Source organism: Bacillus rossius, chromosome 5, assembly GCF_032445375.1.
Source record: "Bacillus rossius redtenbacheri isolate Brsri chromosome 5, Brsri_v3, whole genome shotgun sequence".
In the NCBI taxonomy this organism is placed as follows: domain Eukaryota; kingdom Metazoa; phylum Arthropoda; class Insecta; order Phasmatodea; family Bacillidae; genus Bacillus; species Bacillus rossius.
In genome coordinates, this window is record NC_086333.1 from 80,348,061 (window position 1) to 80,372,573 (window position 24,513).

Below are 24,513 nucleotides of genomic sequence, written 5' to 3' on the forward strand. Positions count from 1 at the left end.
TGTTGTCTTGTGAAGGTGTCCCAATGTAGCGGCCTGTGATTGAGTGATTCTCACTGGCCCGGAGTCATCCAGGTGAGTTGTGAGCCAATAGCAGAGGCAGCACTGAGGTATAACTAATATGAATTTTAGGCTGTCGTGAAATGAATCCGCGAATTTTTTCCGGTCTCTACCTATCTATTTTAAAAAAAACCTCATCAAAATCCTTTGGCGTAGTTTTAAAGATCTGAGCATACATAAGGACAGACAGACAGCGGGAAGCGACTGTGTGTTATGCTATGCGTGGACTGCCCGCAGCTGCTGCTGAGGAAGAAGGCCGCAGAGGAGCTGAAGAAGGAGCAGGAGAGGAAAGCCGCGGAGAGGAGGAGGATCATCGAGGAGAGGTGCGGCAAGCCCAAGAACATCGAGGACGCCAATGAAGGTGAGGGGTCGCTCTCCCAGAGGCTTCGCCCCCACGCCCCAGTAGCTGCCACTCGCGGGCGGCAGGTCATTACCCACGCACTCTGACGGCAGAACCAGGGCCATCGAGAGATAGAGACCGGAAATAATTCACGGTTTCGATGGCCTCCAGGATAGTCCACGCATTCCCCTGTACACTCGGGCAAATAACGCAAGTTCATTGGCTGCTGACTCGTGAGTCGTCTCAGCAGGTTTTGACTGCGATTCGATCTATCTTTGGTCGAGGGTGTATAATTGGTTGAGATTCGTCCAGATTAACAGTAAGCCAGTAGAAAAAAATCATCTAAAAGGTATATGTATTTGAATTTTAGCCAATCGTCGAATGAATCCGCGAATTTTTTCCGGTCTCTAGCCATCTAGAGAGACCAAAATACCCCTGGGGAGAGGGGAAAGGGCACAGAGATGTAAACATCACTTCAGCCATCACTCTAAAAGAGATCCGTGCATCTCGCATTACTATTTTTTTTCCTTTTAACAACAAACTTTTGAACTCAACCCATCTAGACCATCATACCGTTAGTGAGAAACATGTCTTCTTGGGCAGTAGTCAAAACAGTGTCCCGAGATTGTCCCCTACAGTCATTCCATTAAGACTGACGAGTATCCCATGATCTCGGGTCCATGCAGTGGCCAATGAAAGACCTACAAGCGCAAGAGACTCGGTGCATCTCTCCTGTTCAGGGGCTGTCGAGAAAACACCACGGCCGTGGGGTAGGAGGGAGGGGGCAAAATTTGTTTCTGTTGGGCTTTCTCCCCATTAACTTACGTGCAACTTCTTAACTCCCACCATTTGAAGGGGGATAAAAAAAGAATTTAAAGACTGTTAACTTTACCATGGCCATAATTGTAAATGCAATCTAGGCCTATTGCATATCTCGTAAGGTTCCAGTGCATTCATTCTATTAGCAATATTGCTTGTATGTCTTCCTTTGAGGGCTCGGGACCACGTGGTTTCTCCCACTGAGCTCTTGATGGACCTGCTTCTGCTGAAGCCGAGTGTGAGCGGGTCGCTCTCTAAGGGCGAACACGCACTTGATTTCCCTGGAGAGGTCGCCGCTGTGGTGTTCGTTCCCAGCGCCGCTGGAGCAGTCGGGAATGTGAAACTGTGTGCTGCTCGGCATTGCTGGAAGTTGCAAGGCCAGATGTGGCCTGGTTTGATGTTCCCTGCAGTGAGCTTCAGCAGTGACGAATCCCAAGATTGGAGGGACTTTCTCTAGATGTTTCCAGATCGTGAGCCACTGTCAACAAAAACTACTTCTTGGCTTCTGGTTTCATGCCACAGCCTTGTAACTGATGACGTGGCTGACTTCAGGGACCAATCACAGCCCAGTTGCGATCGAACCCTGCATGTAGGGGTGGCCAAAACCTTTGCAACACATCGATACATCGGTCTTTCGATATATCGCTTGAATTAAATGTATACCGACTAAATATCGGCCTTAAAATATCGATATTTTGATACATCGGTCTATACAATCATTTACCCATGCTTTACTTATTATAAAATTATTCTTGATACATCTAAGCTAATACGCGCATAAAGGGATTACCTCTTGCATCAGTTTCATTGAGTTTTGTAAAGTGTCTTTACACGGCACGTTTAGGAGCCATACCGTCACGACACTGAAAAAACTGAATGCGAATATAAAATCAGTTCCCAGACATACGTCCACGTATCTGCTTCCGCGTCAACGGCCACTCCATTGCATTGCAATGCTTCACTTGCCAACCTATGATATTTCCTAACGTGAACAATATTTCCCATGTTACCCCTCTTTTAAATACTAATTTGTTCTTTCAGAAGCCTTCGGTCCACCATTTTATTATTTATGTAGCAAATTTTATTACAAATAAATTTAATAATATTGTTGTTTTACTTTTAAAATATTGTTTTATTCAAATTCGATATTGTGGGAACAAAATATCGATGTCAAAAATATCGACACTAGAAAACCTTATTATCAATTTTGAAACTGAATATCAGTATTTCCAATATATCGTTATATCGTTGTCATTCCTACCTACACGAATACTGTGACAGAACACCTGACCCCATTTTCAAATCGCCCTTGAAGATGGTTGCAACAAGTCACGCCGAAACGTCGACACGTCATAGTCAAAAGTAGGTGAGTCACGACCCAGAAGCTAAGAAGTAGTTAGTGGCTTGCGGTAGTCAGACTGAAATAGATCGAGTAGTAAATAAACCAAGGACCGATAAGCAAAGAGCGTTTTACAATGTTGCGAACAAATTATCCACAGTTCCAAGTATATTAAAAAAAAAAACTCTACGAAAAAACGTGAAGCCGATTAATTTACAAGTAGAGGATTGACTAAAAGGTTTATTTCTTTGCAACTACCAATATGTTGAGTACTATTAGATAATGAGTCAGTTTTAGTTATCATCCCTTGATTTTGTAACACTGTTAAATGTTGAAATAAGACAGCGGTGAATTAAAATAAATAAAATATCTTTAAATGATCCATACATTTTCTTACACACTGTTTACACGGTATTAAAATATATTGATACTAATTGCCAATGTTACATGCCATATAGATGAAAATTTGTGTAATTCCCATTATGATGGCCATAATAGGTGAACGGGTGTTAGTAAAGTTTTTATTTGCTTTAATGTTAATTATAAAAAAAATCAATGTATATTGACGAATTCAATGGCGAAGTGTTGATAGTAACGATCACCAAAAAAAGGTATCTTTAAGGTGTTTCTTTATAGTTATGCTAAAATATAGTTAAAATAAATTAATAAACATACTAGTGATATGAAATTGGTGTAGTTTAGCTAGTCCCTCTCAAAATAATTTTTTCAACTGCTGCAAATTTATTAACCTTAGTTGCAAATGAAACTAAACTAGTAAAGTAGTAATTTATTTCTAAGGTACCTCAGTTGTCATTTTACTTAAGTACTGTGTATTGTTTTATGTTAATGTTTTGCTGCACATAAAAAACATAGTTTATACCTTGTGAATGGTTATCATACTGAATTTAAGAGTTATGGTTAGAAAAACTAGAAGTAAGAATTATTTTAAAAGTGAATGTAATTATGCTCAATTTCTTTTCTCGTATTTAAAGCAATATAAACTATAAAATGCCGGCAAAATTCATATGATTAATTTAATGGCGTTATTTAAATTCCAACTCTAAAATTTCATATTAATCATTTAAAACATAAATGATTTTTTTTTTGTTTTAATACAGCAGATGTATAAAATTTAATCAAATAATTAACATAATTTAAACCTAAAGCAAAATAATATGTTTATTTTTTAAAACAATATTAATTCTATAAAATTAACTTTATTATTATTTGAGCTTTATTTTAGCTGTGTTAAAAGATAATTGTTCAAAAATATTTTATTTTACTTTAAATTATTTTGTAAACATAATAAAAAGTGAGTTTTTGGTATTTAATAAGTGTTCCAGTATTGTAACAATAAATTTTAATGTGACGTTTTTAACTGACAGAAACTATTAAGCGTGTGATCAAGGACTATTATGCCAGAACCATGGACTTGGAGGACGCCAAGTTTGATCTGGAGTACGCCGTCAAAAAGAAAGACTATGAGGTAGAGGCAAAGTACATTTGTATCGGAATGAGTGCTGACATATTTTTTTATACTAGACAGTAAAGTGAAGGTATTATTGACTTACACGCATTTAGCATAATCACACTATTATATACATAAGCAGGTAAATAAAATAATAATAATCCGGTTTTAAAAAATTACCAGTTTTTTATATTTTAAACATGTGTAGACACACGCACACGAATTTTGCTGTCTGGTATAAATAAAACCTGACCCAAACCATGTCTCACTCAGTCGAAGTGTATTTTTTTTTTACTTTTGCTAGTAGCCATACTTTAAGTTTTGACATGTGGTTTTTTTTAACATTCTTTCTTTTTCTCTATTTTTTTGCGCGCGTTCGTATATTTATTTTCCCGCCCTTTTGGTTGGTTGCCATCCAACTGACTTCTGTGCATCTTTTTTTTTCTTAACCGCATCACCTTGTTAACAGCGGAGGGCGGTGACTGGGGGTGGAGGGACATGGTTCTGGCGAGGTGCAGTAAGGGTCAATGTCGCCTCGCACGGTAGGAGGTCCCCTCCCAGTAGCTAGTCGGTAGCCGCGGCTGAGCCCTGCGAGGCGAACAGCATGCGGGACTGCGCAGTCGCCCGCGGCTCTTCACGTGTGTGTGTGTGTCTCTTCCCGCCAGCCAATCTCAAGTCGACCATCAACGCGTACTACAAGCGCATCAACGCGCTCGAGGAAGAAAAGTACGACCACGAGGTCGAGGTGGCTCGCAAGGACCTGGAGGTGTGTGTGCGTGTGTGCGTGTGTGCGTGGCTGGCTCAGGGGGAAGGACGCGGGTCTGGCGAGCATTCGGTACTTTGCCCGGCTTTAAGTCGAGCCTGAGTGTAGGACGACCCTGAGTGTAAGACGACCCTGAGTATAAGACGACCCTGAGTATGAGACGACCCTGAGTATAAGACGACCCTGAGTATAAGACGACCCTGAGTGTAAGTCGACCCTGAGTATAAGACGAGCCTGAGTGTAAGACAACCCCGAGTACAAGACGACCCTGAGTATAAGACGACCCTGAGTGTAAGTCGACCCTGAGTATAAGACGAGCCTGAGTGTAAGACGACCCTAAGTATAGGACAACCCTGAGTGTAAGACAACCCTGAGTGTAAGTCTACCCTGAGTATAAGACGACCCTGAGTGTAAGACGACCCTAAGTGTAAGACAACCCTGAGTACAAGACGACCCTGAGTATAAGACGACCCTGAGTGTAAGACGACCCTGAGTATAAGACGACCCTGAGTATAAGACGACCCTGAGTGTAAGTCGACCCTGAGTATAAGACGACCCTGAGTGTAATACGACCCTGAGTGTAAGTCGACCCTGAGTGTAAGACGACCCTGACTATAAGACGACCTTTGATACAAGGATATAACATAATTTGGCATTGAATATCAAAAAATTTAGAATATAAAACGGCTTTAAATGTAAAAGGACTGGAATACAACTTCCATAATAATATATGTTTTTTACTTGAGTTAGAGAGAAAAAAATGATTTTTTTCACAGTCTTATTAGGCATTAAAATCAGAACGAACCATTGTTAATACATCTATTTTATTTTTATTGATATAGGTATTTCGTTGCGAGAGTACTAAAACGAAGCCTAGTTTGTGCAAGGCAGAGCTCAGGAGAGCTGTGAGTTTTGATTTGTCTCAGAGCTGACGAGTAACAATTAGGTACATATTGTTTTGAACTTTGCTGACATCTTATTTCAGTGAGTTTTTTCATATTTAGGAATATCACCCACCCACAAATATATATTTTTTTTCCCGAGTATACCAGTCCAGCTATTGACTATTTAGACAGTGAGTCAATGCCATTTAGAGAGTTTCAAACTGAAATAGAAGCATTCAAGAGGACAAAAACTTCTCATCAGACTTCAATCGACATGAGCTTTGGTTCACACAGACAGACGTACTTATATGCTTGATAGGTTCGTGTAGAAACTGCTTAAAGCCTGATGGATGACCAGGGAACATGGAGTCAGTGTAGTCCCGGCACAGTGCTAGATGCCCTCTGGGGTGTTACGACACAAGGGCGTGCGCTCTGGCTCGCCTCCCTCGCCCCGCCAAGGGACAGTGGCTGCTAGGAGCGTCTGGCGATAGCTTTCCCAGCGACCAGCTCCCCGCGCAGTGAGAGACGCATAGTGCCGTCACGTGGATGCTGTGTGGTGCTGGTGTTCCTTCCTCGGCAGCGCGACCGGCTGTTCAGAGACACGTTCCATCCACTGTACCTGCGCGCACAAGCCAATGGGCGTAGATGCCGATGGGGAATCACCTCATGTGGAATTAAGAAGACCCTCACTGAAGGGGGCCCATTTCGCTTGCAAAATCATCACTGTTAAAGTCAAAATTATGTTCTATGATAAAATTTCTGTTTTTTTTTTTTTTTTTTTTTAGTTTTCTGCTTATTTCATGGCCAAACTGCTGACAGTGTTCCAAACACACAAGCATCGTATCCAGAGATGACTTGTATCCTTTTAAGACACACTTCCGAAATTCTCTGCAAATTCTGTCGGCCTCCCCTTGCGAATTCTTCAAATTGGCGCCCCTGGTTTTGGAAGTGATGGCGTATAAACACAGAGAGTGCAGTAAGATATTCTTCATGTTCTCAACCCCAGAGTTGTCAGCATGTGCTTTCTTCATGGGAGTTCCTCATATTGCGCGTGAAGGCATCCCTCACAAAAAAATGTTCATGTATCCTGATCTTGATCTTCGTCCTGTCCATCTAGACCGCGTTTCATCAGATTTGTGCACCAATTTAACGCCTTGAGCATGTTAACCACCATTGCATTAAGTATTTGGCCAGTTCACTACGTTTCATGATATCGTTTCTTATTTTTTTGGTTCACATTTGTATTTCAACTGCTACAAGAGCGCATGCACCGAAGCATCAGTCCAAGCGCAGGGGATATTTATTTCCTACGGATCAAGTTTAGAGAGGTTTTGACGTGATAATGTTATAAATCGATGAACACAAGCTGCACGCACGAAAAAGCATGACTCATTGTCACGTTACGCCTGAGCCGAGCGTGCAATTACCGGCCAACCACCGTGCGAGAAAATCTTCTATAATATCAAACAGGTTAAGGCGGGCTTTTTAGCTAATTGTTCGTGATTATATTTAAACAAATTATTCAAATTAAATTTGCAAAAAACTGTAAATAATATTTTTGAAAATTAAAAAGTATACAATTTTTCATAAATGTTTTCTTATGACGTTATCACGTAAAATTATCTTCCGTAAACCGACTTTTCAGACAAGCCCCATTTTTTTGGAGCGTTTTTCGCCTCAAGTGAGAATAGTGCCTGTCACGTGAGGAAACACAGCATCACGTGACGAGTCAGTTGCATTTCTCGCCGCGAGGAGCGCCACTCGCTGGGAGCCCTAGCCGCGATGGTTGCGCCTGTACATAGCCTCTAGTTGTGGATGTTTGCGAGTGAGCGCTGGCCAGGGGCCGTATTCTCTAGGTCTGTCCACATTTTAACGACACGCACGCAGTAGCGAAGAGATGTTTGGCTGCTATTCTGTCTGCTGGCAAACATTCAAGTTTGACTAACCTCCTAAAAACTGTTAGAAATTTATGTAGATTTTGTTTTAAATGTGAAAAAAAAAGGACTCCAAATAACAAAAAAAAAACACAATTTCCAGTTACAGGATAGCCAACTTGACTCATCGGTGGCAATGGATCAAAATAACGATCCACGGAGTAATTTTGTAGATTGCACTTGCGTTATACATTTACTGTGGCAAAAAAGAAATGTTGGAAAAATATATGTACGTAAAATTTTTTATTGGTATTTGATAGACGATAAATTTGTTTCCTCGTTTGGAGGTATATATTACTTATTTATTCTATGCTGATGTTCCCTTTTCCTTACTGTTGCCATTAACGTTATCGGCATGATATCATAATGGCTGGTTTGTCAGCAAAGAGAGTCATGGATTGTAGAAAAAACTACGGCAACCATTGAAGACGTAACAATTTGTTCTTATCATGAGACCGGCAGTTGGCAAGTGACTACTGCCGCCCGCGGATATCAGATCGTTAGAGACTGCGGCCCCGTTGTCCGGCTGTCTGGCTGTCTGGCTGTCAAGCTGTCTGGCTGTCCGGCTGTCTGGCTGTCCAGCTGTCTGGCTCTCCGGCTGCCTGGCTATCTGGCTGTCCGGTTGTCTGGCTGTCTGGCTATCTGGCTGTCCGGTTGTCTGGCTGTCTGGCTGTCCGGTTGTCCGGCTGTCTGGCTGTCTGGCTGTATGCTTATGGCACGCTAGTCCAGGTGTCGGGCTCCAACACCTTCCTTCTGGAACATTCGGTCAGCTCTCCAGTATGCTGGTATTATTAGCAAACATCACTCACCTCTTTTGTAGTAATTAAATTTTTCTGTTTTTTTTTTTGTTAAAATATGGTAACTTATGAAACTGGTTACATAACCGTAAAATATCTTGACAAATGATTTTTTTTTAAAATTTGGCCAAAATTATTATTTGCGAAGCATAAAAAATTCCCGGATCATACAAGTACAAATTGTTTTTCATAAAATTTTTCGTATATATGTGTCACCGTGGTTTCACAACGTTTCTATATTAAACACAGTACCTAGTCCTGCGCATAGTCCATGTAGATGTCAGAGCTTGCAAGCTATGGATTTTCATGTTCAATTCTGTACTTTACATCAAATGCACAATTCTGTGGAATTTTTTTGTAGGAAAGTTCAACTTGACAGTGCAAGTAAAATAGGCCTATTTGTGTTGGTAATTTTTTTTGTTAAATGCATCATATTTTCTTGCTTTTTATGAAAATATTTCTGCCAATTAAATTCTACGTTACGTTTGTACGACACACAGTGAACTAAACTGTGTGGACTATGCGGTTCATAGAGGTATTTTTTTTTATTCTTGACATGGCGTGTGAAGGGGACAGTTTGGAGAGTGGCTGCGGTACAGTTAAGTGAAGGTGGTTTGGAATTCCGCGCTTCGGCGCTGGCCCCTGCTTGTGTGGAAGCCCCTCGGCGCTGGCGCCTGCTTGTGTGGGCGCCACGGAGGTGGAGTGTGTGCGCGGGTGGGGTGACTGAGTGCGTGTCTCTCGCAAGCCTCTGTCCTTCGCCAGTGAAGTATGCTTGTTGCGTTCCTAACACAGTAGCTCCTTAGCTTCTTCGGCATTAGCTTTGCTAGTGTTTGCTGTCTCGACTTCGTTAGGAAGCTTGTTTCAACGCAATCAACTGTAGACGTTAAATTATACTATTGTAACCGTATAGTTTTTTTGGGCGTACGTAAAAACAGTAAGGTAGAGTAACAATAACAACTTAATAAAAACTTATTTTAAAAAATTGGCTTGTATGAATTTATTTGTACGCGTTATTTTCACATAAATACCGCTTTAAAGAATTGAATGATTACCTATTTTTAGCATGTTTGTTTATAAATCGTACGTAGACAGTAACACTAAATGAAAAGAAAAAGGATTTTAACCACCTACCATTACAATACGTAAATAATAGCCTATGATTATAATTGTTCTATTCCGTCACTTACACACTTTACGAAAACAGTTCAAAGCAAAATTCCGCTAAGCCAAATTTTTTTTAAAAGTAATATTTACGTTATAAGTGCATCATTAATTTTTTTTTTAGTTTTGCTTTCAAATGTAACTCCGTTCAGGAAAATTATGTTGAAGATAAGCTTGCCATAAACAGTGATCCAAATCAAATGCCGTCAATCGTTCGCCTTACTTCGTTGTATTTCATGCGGTACCTTAGTGGGTTTCCTTCCTGCACATTTTCCAAGTCATTTGTTTTGTAAGTTGTAAGTTGTTTTGTAAGTCATTTGTTTTTAAGTCACATTCTCGTCTTCTTCTAAGCAGCACAGCCTTTCTATTATTTTCTCCAGTTCATTTAATAAATTTTAATGTATTTTTCTATTTGACATATCTCGCAAAGAACTAGATTCTTAGAACTACCATTTATTTCGAGGTGGAAATTAGGGAGTGTTTATATCTAATTTCAGTCACAAAGCATCGTCGTTACTTCTTCGCCTCCCTAGTGGCTCTAGTTGTTCTGTGTGTTCTTTTGCGAGCAGAAACTTGCATCAACATCACCCCAGTCGTTAGCTCCTTATAAATTTACATTTAATATGAAAATGAATATAAAATATTTGAATATTTGCCTGAACTACCTAATATCACTTCACACTCTTCCAACAGACACGATTCACCACAAATTCCTGTAAAAACGCGTTGTTGCTACGTGAAAATTCCAGCAGCCATCACTCAGCTGAAAAGTTCTCTTCCCGCGATAGTTCCTCGCAAGGAAATGAACTTAACGAAGTGTGCGATCTCTGAAGATCACCTTATCTCTGGTCAGGCGTCTTCAATCTGGAGAACAGGTACTGCAAACTTAGCGTTGTAGATCGGAACCGCAGACTCCACAGTCCTTCAACTTCTGAACTCACTGTTTGACTCGTGGTCAGTCTGCTGCTGGACATGGAAACATGGAACCAAGCAACCTGATTGGCAGAACTCTGCCATTGGTCCAGAGCACCAGAGTCGATGGCAATTGTGTAACTCACCGTGTGAGTGCGCTGATCAGCGAGTCTATCTTCTGGTTGTTCATCGTGACAGACGAGCGTGATATGGCATTCTGGACGGGTTATTGCCATTGGCTCATTAAATTCATTTTGTATGTGTCATATGTTTCATTTACTACTAAGCATCCTTAAACATTCACTAAAAACTCTAACGAACGTTTGCAAAATGTTCCTACACACTGCATCCTCAACAACTTGATAGTATATTTGTTTTGTAGGATTCAGTTGCTCATGATTTGGGTTTTTTATGTGTGTGCACCAGACTACTAGGACTTCAGATGAAAGTTCACTTCTTTTGTGATTGTTTTACCGCCCGATCGGCACGCTGTAAATGACCTTGAACCAGAGGTTACGTCTACAAATAGCGCGCTGCATGCGCTGCGGCCAGTGAACAGATGTCTGGTCTCGTTTCTGTACGGAGCTGTGAGGTCTATCTTTCGGTTGGATGTCACGCGCATTGGTGTGTTCTGCACACATGGTCCTCATATTCTTCGGCTATCTACTCCAGTGCTTCTTACAACTTGACACTTATCGATGGTTTCCGTTGTTCAGATAACAGGTATCATGCGAACTTACAGTTTTTGGCTGTTTCATTTAATCCTTTTCCGCTACTTTTAAAGGTGTGCCATTTTTTTTTACTGGAAACACCCTGAGTTACCATCGTGATTGGATCACGGTTTATGATGGCAAATTCGCACCCCTCGGAGGTGCGTGATTATCAAATACTGCTTGAGTAAGCGACAGTGTTCGTTCAACTAACACGTATTAGTCGGGAGCATTTACAAAATGCGTCATAAAGTAAAGCAATGCCACGGATATCGCCCCTCGCCTCATTCACAGCAGTTCGTCAACATCGACGTGTTCGCGTCTACGTGTCGTCGTGTTCCACGCGAGGCGATAGTTGGATGGAAGGTCTACTGTAGTCCTCGACTTCTTTCTTCTATGTTTTACATCTAACGGGTGCGGCTTTTGCTAAGCTTCTGTGTTGCACAACTAAATATCTTTATCCCCTCCTCCCAAATAGTCCTTCCTCCAACTCACGGAAAAAACAGTTATACACAAAAACCTGCGATTCAGAGAACAAAACCTTTATCGCCATTGATTCCAAGATGGTGTTCCGATTTTAACTACAGTTTTTTTTTTTAAGTTATTTTTTTCTTCGAAATTTATCCACAATTTGTTTCATTTAACTGCGAAAAATTAACACGATTCGAATAAAAAATATATCTATTAATTAAATATCTAATTTTTTTCCACCCTACCTTCACAAATAATAAACAATCTTTTCTGAATACATAAACATTTGAAAATCTACCGAGTTAAAATGAAATAAAACTCTATCGTTAAACAAACAAAAATTTGTTTCGTACTAAAAATACTTTATTTATAATAATTTTTTTTCTGTGTGTTTTGCTCGTGCGGACTCAAATTATTTTGTTCTTTCTTTGTCTTCTAGCGGAACTGCAGACGATATGCAGGCAATATTGGAACAAAATAGCTGGTCTAGAGGGTGATAAATTTGACCTTGAGCATACTAGTAAGATAAAAGCAATGGAGGTAAAGAACCAACGCGAAGTTTGTGCGAGTGTTGTCTCTCCATGCACATTCGAGCCCAGACTGGACTGCCTTTGCTTCCTCTCCCAGTGGGAGGCTCGGGCTGACAGAGTATACCTGGTCCGCTGTGGTAGTGCACGATGGTACAGCCGTCCGTCGTCGACGCAGCTGAGAGCTCTCCCTTTGCCTCCTTTCCTTGGTACAGCTTCGCAAACTCGTCGCCAGTCAAAGACGGAGTCGCTCTGCCCGTCAGGCATTTGTTGTCCCTGCCTTCCGTTTCGGCGAGCATGATCGTCCATCTTTGGAATAACTTAGTTGTCAGCGTCCTCCACTTTGGGGGTCTGCGAGCAACACTCGTGCCTGAAGATGGCGACGCCAATGACTGGCGAAACGTGGGCGAATGCTGCGGCTCATCCATTGGATTCAGACCACAGCCGCGAATGCCATAGAGTTCTAGCCCTTGTTTACAAGCCAAAAATTTAAAGGTTAAGGCGAATTTCTTGCTTCGACCACGAAGTTTTGAGTATTACGTAAGTAAGTTTACACACGCGTGACTACCATTCCAAAAACATTATTTATATAAACTACATTATTTAAATAGAAAAGGACATTTCAGTATTGGTTTGTATCCGTTATAATACTTATGACATAAAATGTGCAGTAAATGTCCTGTTTGAAACAAATTTTTTTGAAGGAGACATCACCTTGAACGTCAGACGTTCGTCTGTTCATGTAAAAAGTGGTCGGTAGCAACGAGACCTGCTGAGAAGTCTGCTCGCTGCGGGAGTTGTGTCGAAGCTGTACCAACCTCCCCGCTGCCCCACTCCCGAACTCACTGCTCGTCTCGCCTCCTGACTCTCTTGTTGTTTTCAGGTTGGTAGCGCCGGGCGACAGTCAGCTCTCGCCGGCGCCTGTAGAGAGACGCAGACCGGACGCGATGCATGCCGGTCGACAGTTCAGTTCGGTTCAGCTCCTTATAACTGTCCGAGTCACCTCCTCGCGTTAGAGTCGGAGAACCGGAGCTGCACTCAACTTCAGATGGAGAAGCCTTAAGATGCACATCAAGTTCTGTCCCTGCCCGAACACGCCCGAATATTCACCTTCGGCCAACCTCGGGATTTGTTTTATTTTTGCGCAGGAAAAATGAATTCAAATATTAAAAGTGGTCGGTTAGGTTAGCCACATTAAAACACTTTAAAACACTATGGACGGTTAGTTAGGTTAGTATAGCTACATGAAAATAAACAGAGAAATATAAATATATATAAATAAACCCGAGGTTGGCCGAAGGTGAATATTCGGGAGTGTTCAGGCAGGGACAGAACTTGATGTGCATCTTAGGCTTCCCCTTCAGATGCGACGTGGCCGGTTAAAGTTCAAACCTCGAAGCAATCGTTGTTGAATCACTGATTATTACATTGATACGCACACCTGTAAAGTTTAACATGATCTTAGGAAGATAGTAACGTTTGGCACACACGGAAAAATTTTTTTTGTACTTTTACGAACGATTCCATTGGAAACCATATGCCAAGAAATATTTTGTAATGTTATAAGAAAGATATGATAACTTTGTACAACATATGCCTATGGTTATATTTGAATTTATGAAATACGTTTTTTTCGAGATAATATTGATTATTTCTTACGAATACTGGCGCAAAATTCTTATATTTAATTTTTTTTAACTATGAAAAAGATAATCTATTTAATTTTGTTTTATTATGCTTAATAATGTGCGCAGTTAATACTGTAAAGATATTGAGAGAACGGTTTACAAATATTGTAAGTACCGGAACAAAAGGAAGCACGAATGCGCGCCCAGTGTTGCGTATCTCTGCAACACCACGTGGACGTACAGGGCCGCTCTCGGCCGGGGCGTCTCCGCGCGTCGGGTCTGCGTCTCTCTACACCTCGTGCTCTTGTGTTTGTTTGTAGCGAACCTCAAGTCGATCGTCAGGCAGTATTTCGACCGCGTTTGTCTGTGCGAGAGTCAGAAATGGGATTTGGAATACGAAGTGAAAAAGAAAGATTTCGAGGTATGCAACCCCCGTCAGTGTTTCTCGCAGAGCTGTCCGGTCAGTTCCGAGTGACATGTGTCTCGCCCCCCCCCCCCCCCCCTTCTCACTATGTGATCGAGGTGCGCAACTCAGCGCCACAGTGGCGCAGCAGAAGTCCCCCCCCCCCCACAACCAGCCCTGCCCCGGGCCAAGGGTTGCCATACTTCACGACGGGTGCTCGAGACTAGCGAACAGCTTCCAGGCCACTGCTCATAGATTGTCCTTTTGCTCATCCGTCATTGGGCGAAATGTTCACTTTCAAATCACACCGAGTTGGCTTCTCATGACTAGAGACCTGAAAAATTCGCGCATTCATTTCACGATAGGCTAGAATCCAAAAGGTTTGCCTTTTTGCTGCTTCGGTGATTGGACCACAGTATATCTGAAGTACTTTGGGCCAATGGAAAAATTTAAACAAAAGAAGTATCGAATCACGAGCGTCCCAGTTAACAGGTGTCACGAGTCGGTAGCCAATGAGCAGATGCAATTCTCCCGAGTGCATACAGGATCATGGAGTCCATCCTAGAGGTCATTATATCGCGAATTTTTCAGGTCTCTACTCATGACTAGGGACCGGAAAAATTCGCGGGTTCAATGACCTCCAGGATGAACTCCATAGTTTTCTGCGTACACTCGGTCAAATTTCACCCACTCATTTGGCTGCTGTCTTGTGAGTCGTCCCAACGTAGCAGCCTGTGATTCGATAAACCTTGATTGGGTGTGTTTCTCATTGGCCAAGAGTCATCCAGGTGAGTTGTGAGCCAATAGCAGAGGCAGCACTGAGGTATAACTATTTGAATTTTAGCCTATCGCGAAATGAATTCGCGAATTTTTCCGGTCTCTACTCATGACTCTCAAGATACAGAGCAGCGTCGCTGATGCAAAATTCACCCGAACCACATTCATACATCTCTTCTATGGTTTCAAAACACCTGATTATGAACCAGGCTAATAAAACCAAAATTAAAAAAAAAGGAGGATCTTATTTGACCACAGTAGTTCACCTCTGTCCACATAAATGCGAGTGGCGTCACTGGGTCTCACACAGGCCCTTCTACTCCGTGTCAACCCGGGCTGTATTCGCTAGTGTGACGACCCGATCAGCTCATGTTATTTCTAATCGGACCGTTAATCATGTACTCGAACATACTTGGAAAGTTAAAATGTTCACGTGACGTGCCAAAGTTTCAAAATCACAGGGACTTGCAGCCCTATTCTGGTCAAAGTGACAGCCGATACATTTACAGTGAAAGTAGTGCGTCTTTTTTTATTTGCTAAACGTTATTTTATAAGTACCACGACTACCTAATTTAACATGTACATTTAGATAAGATGTATTTATTTAGTTTTGCAAGTGACATAACGGACGCGGATTAATTTTTGTGGTAGGAAAAATTCAAAAGTCGTTTTTGTATTCCCGCTACACATTGGCCCATCACTGGCTTAATTCTTTCTAAGTGAGACACTTGTCGCTCATGAAGTTGTGTCGCGCGCATTTTGGGCCCGTTATTGCGAGCAGGTCATTAGTGACCTCGACTGCTCATGACGGGGAGTACGAGCTCATGAAACGTCTCATGAGCACCGACCCAGTTCACCTCGGGCAGTAGTCAGCTGGTCCTCATTGGCTAGGGACTGCAGAGGGCGCGACAGAAGAATTTTGGCTTATTAAACAGGACCACGCAGGTAAACAGTGCTTCAAATCCACTTTGTGAACGAATGGACCCACGGGATAAGCAGGTTTTTTTTAAACTATGGTTTCTTTCAAAGTTGCCTTCTTGTTGCGCCCTGTGTGTTACTCTGAGGCCATTTTCCCATAGCAGTCCTTACCACGTCGGTCATGTTCCAGAGAAACATGCGTCATGATCCAGCTGATACAATATCACACAACTAATCTCGTTTGGCAAATCTTGCAAAAATCTCCATTAGATTCACCCCATCACGTCAATTTTTTGTTTTTAGCTTTGATAATGAGCGTGAATCAAGAAAATTTACCTTCTCAAATATTTACAGCACTTAAAAACATTTTTTAAAAAATCTTAAATGCAGCTATTATCACTCCTATTAATTGTTCCTAGACAAAAAAATAGTTTTACATTTATAGCTCTCTCGCATTTGTCATGATGAATGGTTTTGATGACACTCTAAGGAAGAATTATGGTAAATTATAACACCGTAAACAATCAAGAGTTATCAGAAAGCATAATTTACCAATATCTGATAATACGTGGTCAATCGAAAAAAATTATAATTTATTATTTAAGAAATATAATTATTAATCAATAAATGGTAAAGAAAGCTTTGATGGGAATTGTAATGCTATAGTTTTCTTTTCTTCTCGATTTGATCATTCACGAATGTCCCTGCCACTGGAGCAAGTGCTGCCGTGATTGACAGCACAAAGCACCGCTTGCCGGGAAGACCAGCTGACTGCTGTCTCGAGACTTGGCTGATTCTAGGGCACTAGGGTCTGTGTTCAACCCTGTGGTTCATGAAGTGCCTCACTTCGCGCCAACTGTGCTCGCTTGTACATACCGCACCGTCCTTGCGTCCTAGCGCCCTTCAGCGCCCAGCGCGGCCGACGTAGTGGTTGTCATGGAAACAAAAGCCTGGTCTACAATTGCAATGTCCTAACTTGTGTCCGAAGGACACTCGTCGCTGATTGGTCCACGTGACCCTCTGACGTCATGCGTCAAGTGGGCGAAGGTCCGAACCTACCAGGTCCGAAGACATTCGTCAATTTGAACTTTTTGTCCCAACCTGTGTCCTTTGGTAGCATAGAACAGCAACAGAACACTTGCGATATTCGAATTTCCGGTTCCCGTTTGCAAAACATGCACGAAAACAATAAAAAAAAAACAATCGAAAGACATTTACTGCGCTCTGGTGACAACTTTAGAAATCAATAGTTTCGTACATAGGACACTACAATTGTAGACAAAGCTGTTTTCCGTGTGTCAATGTGACGTCATTCACATTCGGATAAGGACGCGGACCACGCACGGGTCAGGACAATTGTAGACGGGCCTAAACTCCCAATCATCTGCAGTCCCTTGCTGGCCGTCTTTCATCTCGGCCGAGACGAGTGTGTTTCTGCAACTCTGCGCGTGCCGAAACTTCTTCCTGACGTGTAGTCGTAAATCGTTGAAATGTGGCAACTCAGAGGTTCTGTCAGGGCTGGTTTTTTTTAAACAGCGAAGATCTGAAAGTTGGCTGAAATAAAGATAAAATAATGTGAAGTTATGATCGCCTAGGCTATTTCGTGTGCTATAACGTGGTGCAAATTCCCAAGGCAGTAGAACTGTTGTGTTTTTTTTTAGTGCATTTCCTCTTGTCTTCAAAATGTGGTGTCTTTCCTGTGTCGGATCTCCTCAAAGGCTGTGTCATGCTTCGATGACCACGCAGTTTAAATTGTAAATACAAGCTGAAATGTTTCAGTGAATATTCTGCTCGTGAAGGAGAAAGTAACTGTTCTGTAAATACTTTAAAAAGAACATCAAAGACAAGTTAGTGGCGTGTACTTGAACATGTTACTTTAATATAAAAAAAAGTTGAAATTATTAAAAAAAAAATATTTTTAAATATTTCAGCTTCATTATATTTCCAACCACTCACTCTAGTCAACTGTGATAAGTAGAGCAGAAGCTTATGTTTGCTTAGATCATCGTATCTAGTAAAGAAATAAACGCTTCCTTACTACACATAGATGTGTTCTGCTGTAAACAATTTTAATGTTCTCATCATTGTAACTAACCAGTTAACAAATTCAGCTGTTAGTTACTTATGATTACCTATTGCAGTTTATCAAGTTACACCTTTCGTCTGCTGCTTACGAATAATTCTAACCCACCTCCCACGCCATAAAATATTTCTAACAAGCGTTTCGCTAACATCTTTATAAATAGCTTTACAACACTATCCAAGAGTTCCTTCCATAAAACTTATAACTGACTGTTAAACTACAGCTTACAAAATCTGTTATAAATTTGTACAAAGTAGTGCACTTCGTAATTTTTAATATTTATGTTTCCTTTTTTTAAAAATTTAGGCATAATAATTTGATAGTCGAATTGAGATGCCATTTTTTTTTAAATATAAAATGCACGTTTACTTGAAATTTTGGTAATTTTTATATATTTTTTATAATTTTGAATTTTGTTAAGGTATTTATATTTTTTTTTTTTTAGTTAGCCACCATGGGTTTTACTCGCAATCTCTTTGACGTGTTTATCAGAAAGTTGTTTTTTTTTGTTTGTTTTTTTAGGTATCGATGAAGGGGGGGGGGGGGGGGGTGACACACTTCGCATTCCAAATCCCTCCCTGAATCTTGCCGAGTAAATCGTTTCGAAATGTGCCAAAACGCCGTGAAAGTAGTTCTGCGGAGGGTTCGGGTCCACCTCGTGTGTCTCTCACCTCGTCCTGTGCTTCGCTCTCAGCTGTGTCGATGTCACCCTGTCCGTCCGTCTGTCTGTCTGTCTGTCCTCGCTTTGGAGTTTGCACCACGTTTTCTCATCCCCTCCCCCCCCCCCCCCCCCCCCTTTTACAACTCCTCTTGATTGTTGGGTCTATCTCCGATTTCCTCTCTCTTACCCGCTCACGCCACTCTTGAAAACACTTGCACTGGACGCAGAAGTAGTCTTCCGCCCCCTCGCCATCTCCCCCCCCCCCCCCCCCTTGGGTAGATCTCCTGGCCAAGTGGCGGAGGGACTACTTGCCAGACCACGTGGCGCCTAGCAACCGCCTGTGGCTTGGCAAGTGGTCCTGGCCCTCCGCGAAGTATTGTTTGCTCGGCTACAGGCCAATAGCGTGACTGCAAGCCTGTGTCTCTGCAGATACCGCCTCCGCTAACGTGTCTCGAGCCACGATGCAAACAATACCATCGCCTGTACATAGTCGTTGCGCGTGTGCCTAACAGCATTAATATTTTTGATGAAATATTTTAAAATATATTTTTTTTAGTGAACATCTATAATGTGACATATTTTTTTTGTTGTTGATTAGCAACGGAAGTAGATTTTTTAATATTTTTTTTTTTTTTAGTTAAACTAAACATTAGTCATTGTTGTGCCTTTTAGAGCCGTAGATTAACGAGAAGGCCAACTGCTCGGGACCAGAAGGGGCCTCAGCATGGGGGAGGGGGGGGGGAGTCCGCCGGCTCGTGTTCTCACCAACATTCAGTCTGCACTGCAGCCCGCCAGAGCGAGACATCGCTCCCTACTGCCGAGCGGTCGAAACATTGCTCTCGACAGTCCAGTCGTCGAAACATTGCTCTCGACAGTCAAATGATCTAAACATTTACCCGACAACCCAACGATCGATAGATTTGTCTCCACAGTCTTAGAGATCGAAACATTAATCTCAACAGTCAAACAATCGAAACATTGCTCTCGACAGTCCAGTGATCGAAACATTGCTCTCGACAGTCAAGTGGTCAAAACATTGCTCTCAACAGTCAAACGATTCGAAACATTGCATCCAACAGTCTAGTGATCTATACATTTGATTCCACAGTCTTAGAGATAGAAACATTGCTCTCAACAGTCAAGCAATAGAAACATTGCTCACGACATTCCAGTGGTCGAAACATTGCACTTGACAGTCCAGTGGTTGAAACATTGCTCCCACCAGTCAAACGATTCGAAACATTGCATTCAACAGTCTCGTGATCGAAACATTAAACCCAACAGTCTAGTGATCGAAACATTGCTCTCGACAGTCAACATTGCTATCAACAGTCTAACTATCGAAACATTTGACTCCACAGTCTAGAGATCGAAACATTGAACCCGACAGTCTAGTGATCGAAGCATTGAACCCGACAGTCTAGCGATCGAAACATTGCTCTCGACAGTCTAACGATCGAAACATTTGACTCCACAGTCTAGAGATCGAAACATTGCACCCAACAGTCTAGTGATCGAAACATTGCACCCAACAGTCTAGTGGTCGAAACATCCTAGAGCTTTGATTAAACTACTGAGTCACCACTTGGGCACTTTGACATAATTACTCGTGTTTGCAACCACTCAAAATGATTAATTATTTTGCTCAGAATATATTCCTAGCTTGAATAAAACAGAGAATACAGCTAACAAACTGTTGTCAAATACATAGATGTCTCAATTAAAACATCTGTGTTTAAAGGGCGCGTACAGGGAAAAGTTTTTCAGTAAATGTTATCCTAGTCATACATGGCTACACTTTTATTAAACTTTTCGGAATGCAGCCCAGAGGGAACGACTCGCTGATAAAGTAAACCGCAAATCATGCGTGCACTATGCAGCTACACAACACAAGAGGCTTTTAGATTGTTATCTCATTAAATATTGAAACCAACACCGGCAGAAAATTGACTGCACTTGGAGAGAGTGAATTTGTGTTTTTCTTTAATATATTTATTCGTTTGAAGTTCTCCAACGTACAAAAAAGAACATCCATTTTATCACAATGCAGGAATTTGAAAATAGTTGTGATTGTGGCAATGCAATGTTTATTTTATTGTAATTATCGTGAGTATTCTTGCCGTAAGAAATAATTATTATTTCTTATTAAAATGTGGGAAGCTTAAATTATATATTTTTTTATGCAAATCAGTGCCATTTTAAACAAATCGCTTGCTATAAATTTATTTTATAGTAAAATCATTACAATCATTGCATTGCTACTATCTACATATGTATAGATATTTTTTTATTATTACGTCTGTTTTGAGACTGATTGGTTTTGGTAGCACGGGAAGTTATTTTTTTCAGTATTTGTCCCTTCGTGTACATCCGCTTGATTTTAATATGAGTATGAAGTATTCTTTGAACGTCACTAGAATAACCACAGGTATGTCTCGTTTTTAATTCCTTCGCTTCCACACTGCGGGACTCATCAGTCTACCAGTTTACAGAAGACATTCATTTTACGTTTCGCACATGTTTGGATTTTTTTAAATTCATGCTTGTACCTAATAAAACATATTTAAATTTAAAACTAATTTTCTTGTGGAGTATGAATGTTTGAACAATATAAGGATTATATACATACGAATATATGTATATTTACCATATTTCCCCATTCGATAATTACATTAATAATTTTTCCGTTCAGGTTTTAATTTAATTAAATTTAAAGTATTGGTAATATATCACCCTCGAAGAACCAGCAAAATAACGAATTTATTTTTGGATGATATTTTTGTAAAAATGTGTGGTATTACCAATTATAACTTGTGCATGGTTTAAAAACCACAAACTACTTCACAACAAGAAAACCACACCGCGCAACTTGTTTGATAATTCTTTCTCCCAAATACACAGTCCTGTACAATAATCCACGACGTCCTAATGCAAATGCAACTAATTTGCTTCGACTAATTTCTACTCCAGTTTTAACAGAAATCTAAAGTAATTGCTGCATGATATTGAAAATTTTTAGTAATTTGGAACATCTGTCACTTTTTTTTTTTTTTTTTGCTCTGACCCTTATTCTGTGTACCATATTTTTCTCCTTGTGAGTTGACTTGTATAAAATTGCTTGAATTTTCAAATGTGCTGATGAATTTATACTCAGTTTCTGTAACCAAAATAATACCTACTTAATAACTGTGATATGTGTTTTGTGCGTCAAAAGTTTGTAATTTATGTTCTTTGTGTTGTTTATGTGCTGTTGTGTCTATCTTCTGTTTGATGTAAGTATAAATTCTCTTTTTCCTAATAGTAAATAAGTTCAAATATAATTTGATCAAATTAAAACTAGGTTTTGCAACTAAAAAACTTGTTTGTATTAAAATTGGATATTTTGCACTTTGATACTCAAGTTAAACTGTAGTCTTTGCCAAAATAAGATTTTACAATGAAGCAGTAAAGTGTAATACGTATTTTCATTACTGTTCGCATCATCTGGCACAATTGTGCGAAGCTGTCACGTTAGTAAACTTTTTTTTTCTCGAGCTCTTGCAACGAGCTGAAGGCAGATAGATGGCTTCGCTTGTAGATGAAATTGCACCGACTGAGACCTAACCGACCTGTGTGTGTTTTTGCAGATCTCAGAACTGAACAGCCAGGTGAACGAGCTCCGTGGAAAGTTGTAAGTAAAAATTCGCTGTTCACTGTTCACTGTTCACGATGCACTGCTTTCAGGCGCCCAACCCCCCTGGAGCCATTACTAGGGACCGGAAAAATTCGCGGGTTCAATGACCTCCAGGATGAACTCCATAGTTCTGCGTACACTCGGTCAAATATCACCCACTCATTGGCTGCTGTCTTGTGAGACGTCCCAACGTAGCAGCCTGTGATTCGATAAAGATTTGGTTGGGTGTTTCTCATTGGCCCAGAGTCATCCAGGCGAGTTGTGAGCCAATAGCAGAGGCAGCACTGAGGTATAACTATTTGTATTTTAGTCTGTCGCGAAATGAATACGCGAATTTTTCCGGTGTCTAGCCATTACGCGGCTCAGTCGAGTGAACACCACTGACAGTTCAGTTAGTAGAATGAAACTTCATCGCTTCATCCAAGTAAATTCCGATACCACAATTCAGCTGGTTTGGACGTGAACCAAGCTCTTGATCAGAGGAAGTTTGATGTAGCAGAGGATGTCTAAAACACAACTTTAGAAATGAATCACTAACAGTACATAACGCTTAGTGTTCTCATTTGTGTTAAAGTTATAATTCCTAAAGTTTAACGCATTTTTTTTAATTTCGGAGAAATATTTTTGTTTTATCATTTAAATTCTTACATAACTAATTATTTTCTTAAGATAGCTTTGTCGGAAGCCATGTATCACCTTGCTGACAATTCCTGCTGAATGATTTTGTAAATATTTCTAAATGCGATGTAATTTGAGAAAGTGAGTTTAGAATCCGTTAGAACTTCTTGAATAGACTTACAGAAACAGTTGAGTGACTGCCCTCAGCAGTGGCGTACGCAGGGAGGAGGGATATAGGGGATAAACCTCCCGAAATGAAATTCTGAGTACGCTCCTGACAGTCAGGAAAAGTGTCTCCATGTCGCAACACGAGACAAACAGTCTCGGGGGTGGCTCCAGGGCGAGTATCGCCGGCCCAAGGGCGCGAGGACGAGTGTGCACTGACGCCGAGTGCCCTTGGAGGTGTGTGCACAGACCCAGAGTTCCCTCGGACGACAGTGCACTGATGCCGAGTGCCCTTGGACGAGTGTGCACTGACTCCTAGTGTCTTTGGACGAGTTTGCACCGACACCGAATTCCCTTTAACGAGTGTGCACTGATGCCGAGTGCCCTTGGACGAGTGTGCACTGACTCCTAGTGCCCTTGGACGAGTTTGCACCGACGCCGAGTTCCCTTTAACGAGTGTGCACTGATGCCGAGTGCCCTTGGACGAGTGTGCACTGACTCCTAGTGCCCTTGGACGAGTTTGCACCGACGCCGAGTTCCCTTTAACGAGTGTGCACTGATGCCGGGTGCCCTTGGACGAGTTTGCACTGACTCCTAGTGCCCTTGGACGAGTTTGCACCGACGCCGAGTTCCCTTTAACGAGTGTGCACTGATGCCGAGTGCCCTTGCCGAGTGTGCAATGACTCCTAGTGCCATTGTACGAGAGTGTACTGACGCCGAGTGCCCTTGGACGAGAGTGTACTGACGCCGAGTGCCCTTGGACGAGAGTGTACTGACTCCTAGTGCCCTTGGACGAGTGTGCACTGACGCCGAGTGCCCTTGTGTGTGTGCGCAGCATGAAGCCCACGCTGAAGAAGGTGTCCAAGTACGAGAACAAGTTCGCTAAGCTGCAGAAGAAGGCGGCCGAATTCAACTTCCGCAACCAGCTGAAGGTGGTGAAGAAGAAGGAGTTTACCCTGGAGGAGGAAGACAAGGAGGTAGGCTTCCTTGCAGCTGCAGAGTGCCTCTATGCCCGTTTACCAGTAGCCGGCCTTGTGGTCACCTGGGTGCCCTGGGCTCTTGGCACGCGGAGGCCAGAGTCAACTCTCTCTCTCTCTCTCAGTGCGAACGAGAGTAACAAAACAAGCCTTCTTGTCAGTGGACTTCAGTAGAAACATGTTTCTTAGGAAGCTGATTTCACTACAAAAAAAAAAAGAAAACAGTTAAAGTTACCAATAACACAGTGGACCTCAGCCACTGGAATTAACTTCAGACGCAAGCAGTTTCACTGAGATATTTATGACGTGTAGATCTTTGAACTTCCGTAGAAACGCGTGTTTTAGGAAGCAGATTTCACTGCAAAAACTGTTAAAGTCACCTCAGCCACTGGAATTAACTTCAGACGCGGGCAGATTCACTGAGATAT

General features: G+C 41.5%; 1 protein-coding gene across 23 annotated transcripts in view; it reads left to right on the top strand.

The window, feature by feature from the left end:
* The window catches only part of LOC134532100 (troponin I), a 61,641-nt gene that overhangs the window by 31,128 nt on the left and 6,000 nt on the right, over positions 1-24,513 (top strand). For 5 of the 23 annotated variants that reach the window (XM_063368392.1, XM_063368397.1, XM_063368401.1 and 2 more), the window contains 4 exons: positions 295-418; positions 3,941-4,041; positions 22,279-22,322; positions 23,944-24,085. In XM_063368392.1, the coding sequence (XP_063224462.1) occupies positions 295-418; positions 3,941-4,041; positions 22,279-22,322; positions 23,944-24,085 (411 nt within the window). Of the gene's footprint in view, positions 1-294; positions 419-3,940; positions 4,042-4,688; positions 4,790-12,094; positions 12,196-14,130; positions 14,232-22,278; positions 22,323-23,943; positions 24,308-24,513 lie in introns of those variants that run through there. The other 18 variants (XM_063368394.1, XM_063368398.1, XM_063368402.1 and 15 more) reach the window with 7 other exon arrangements.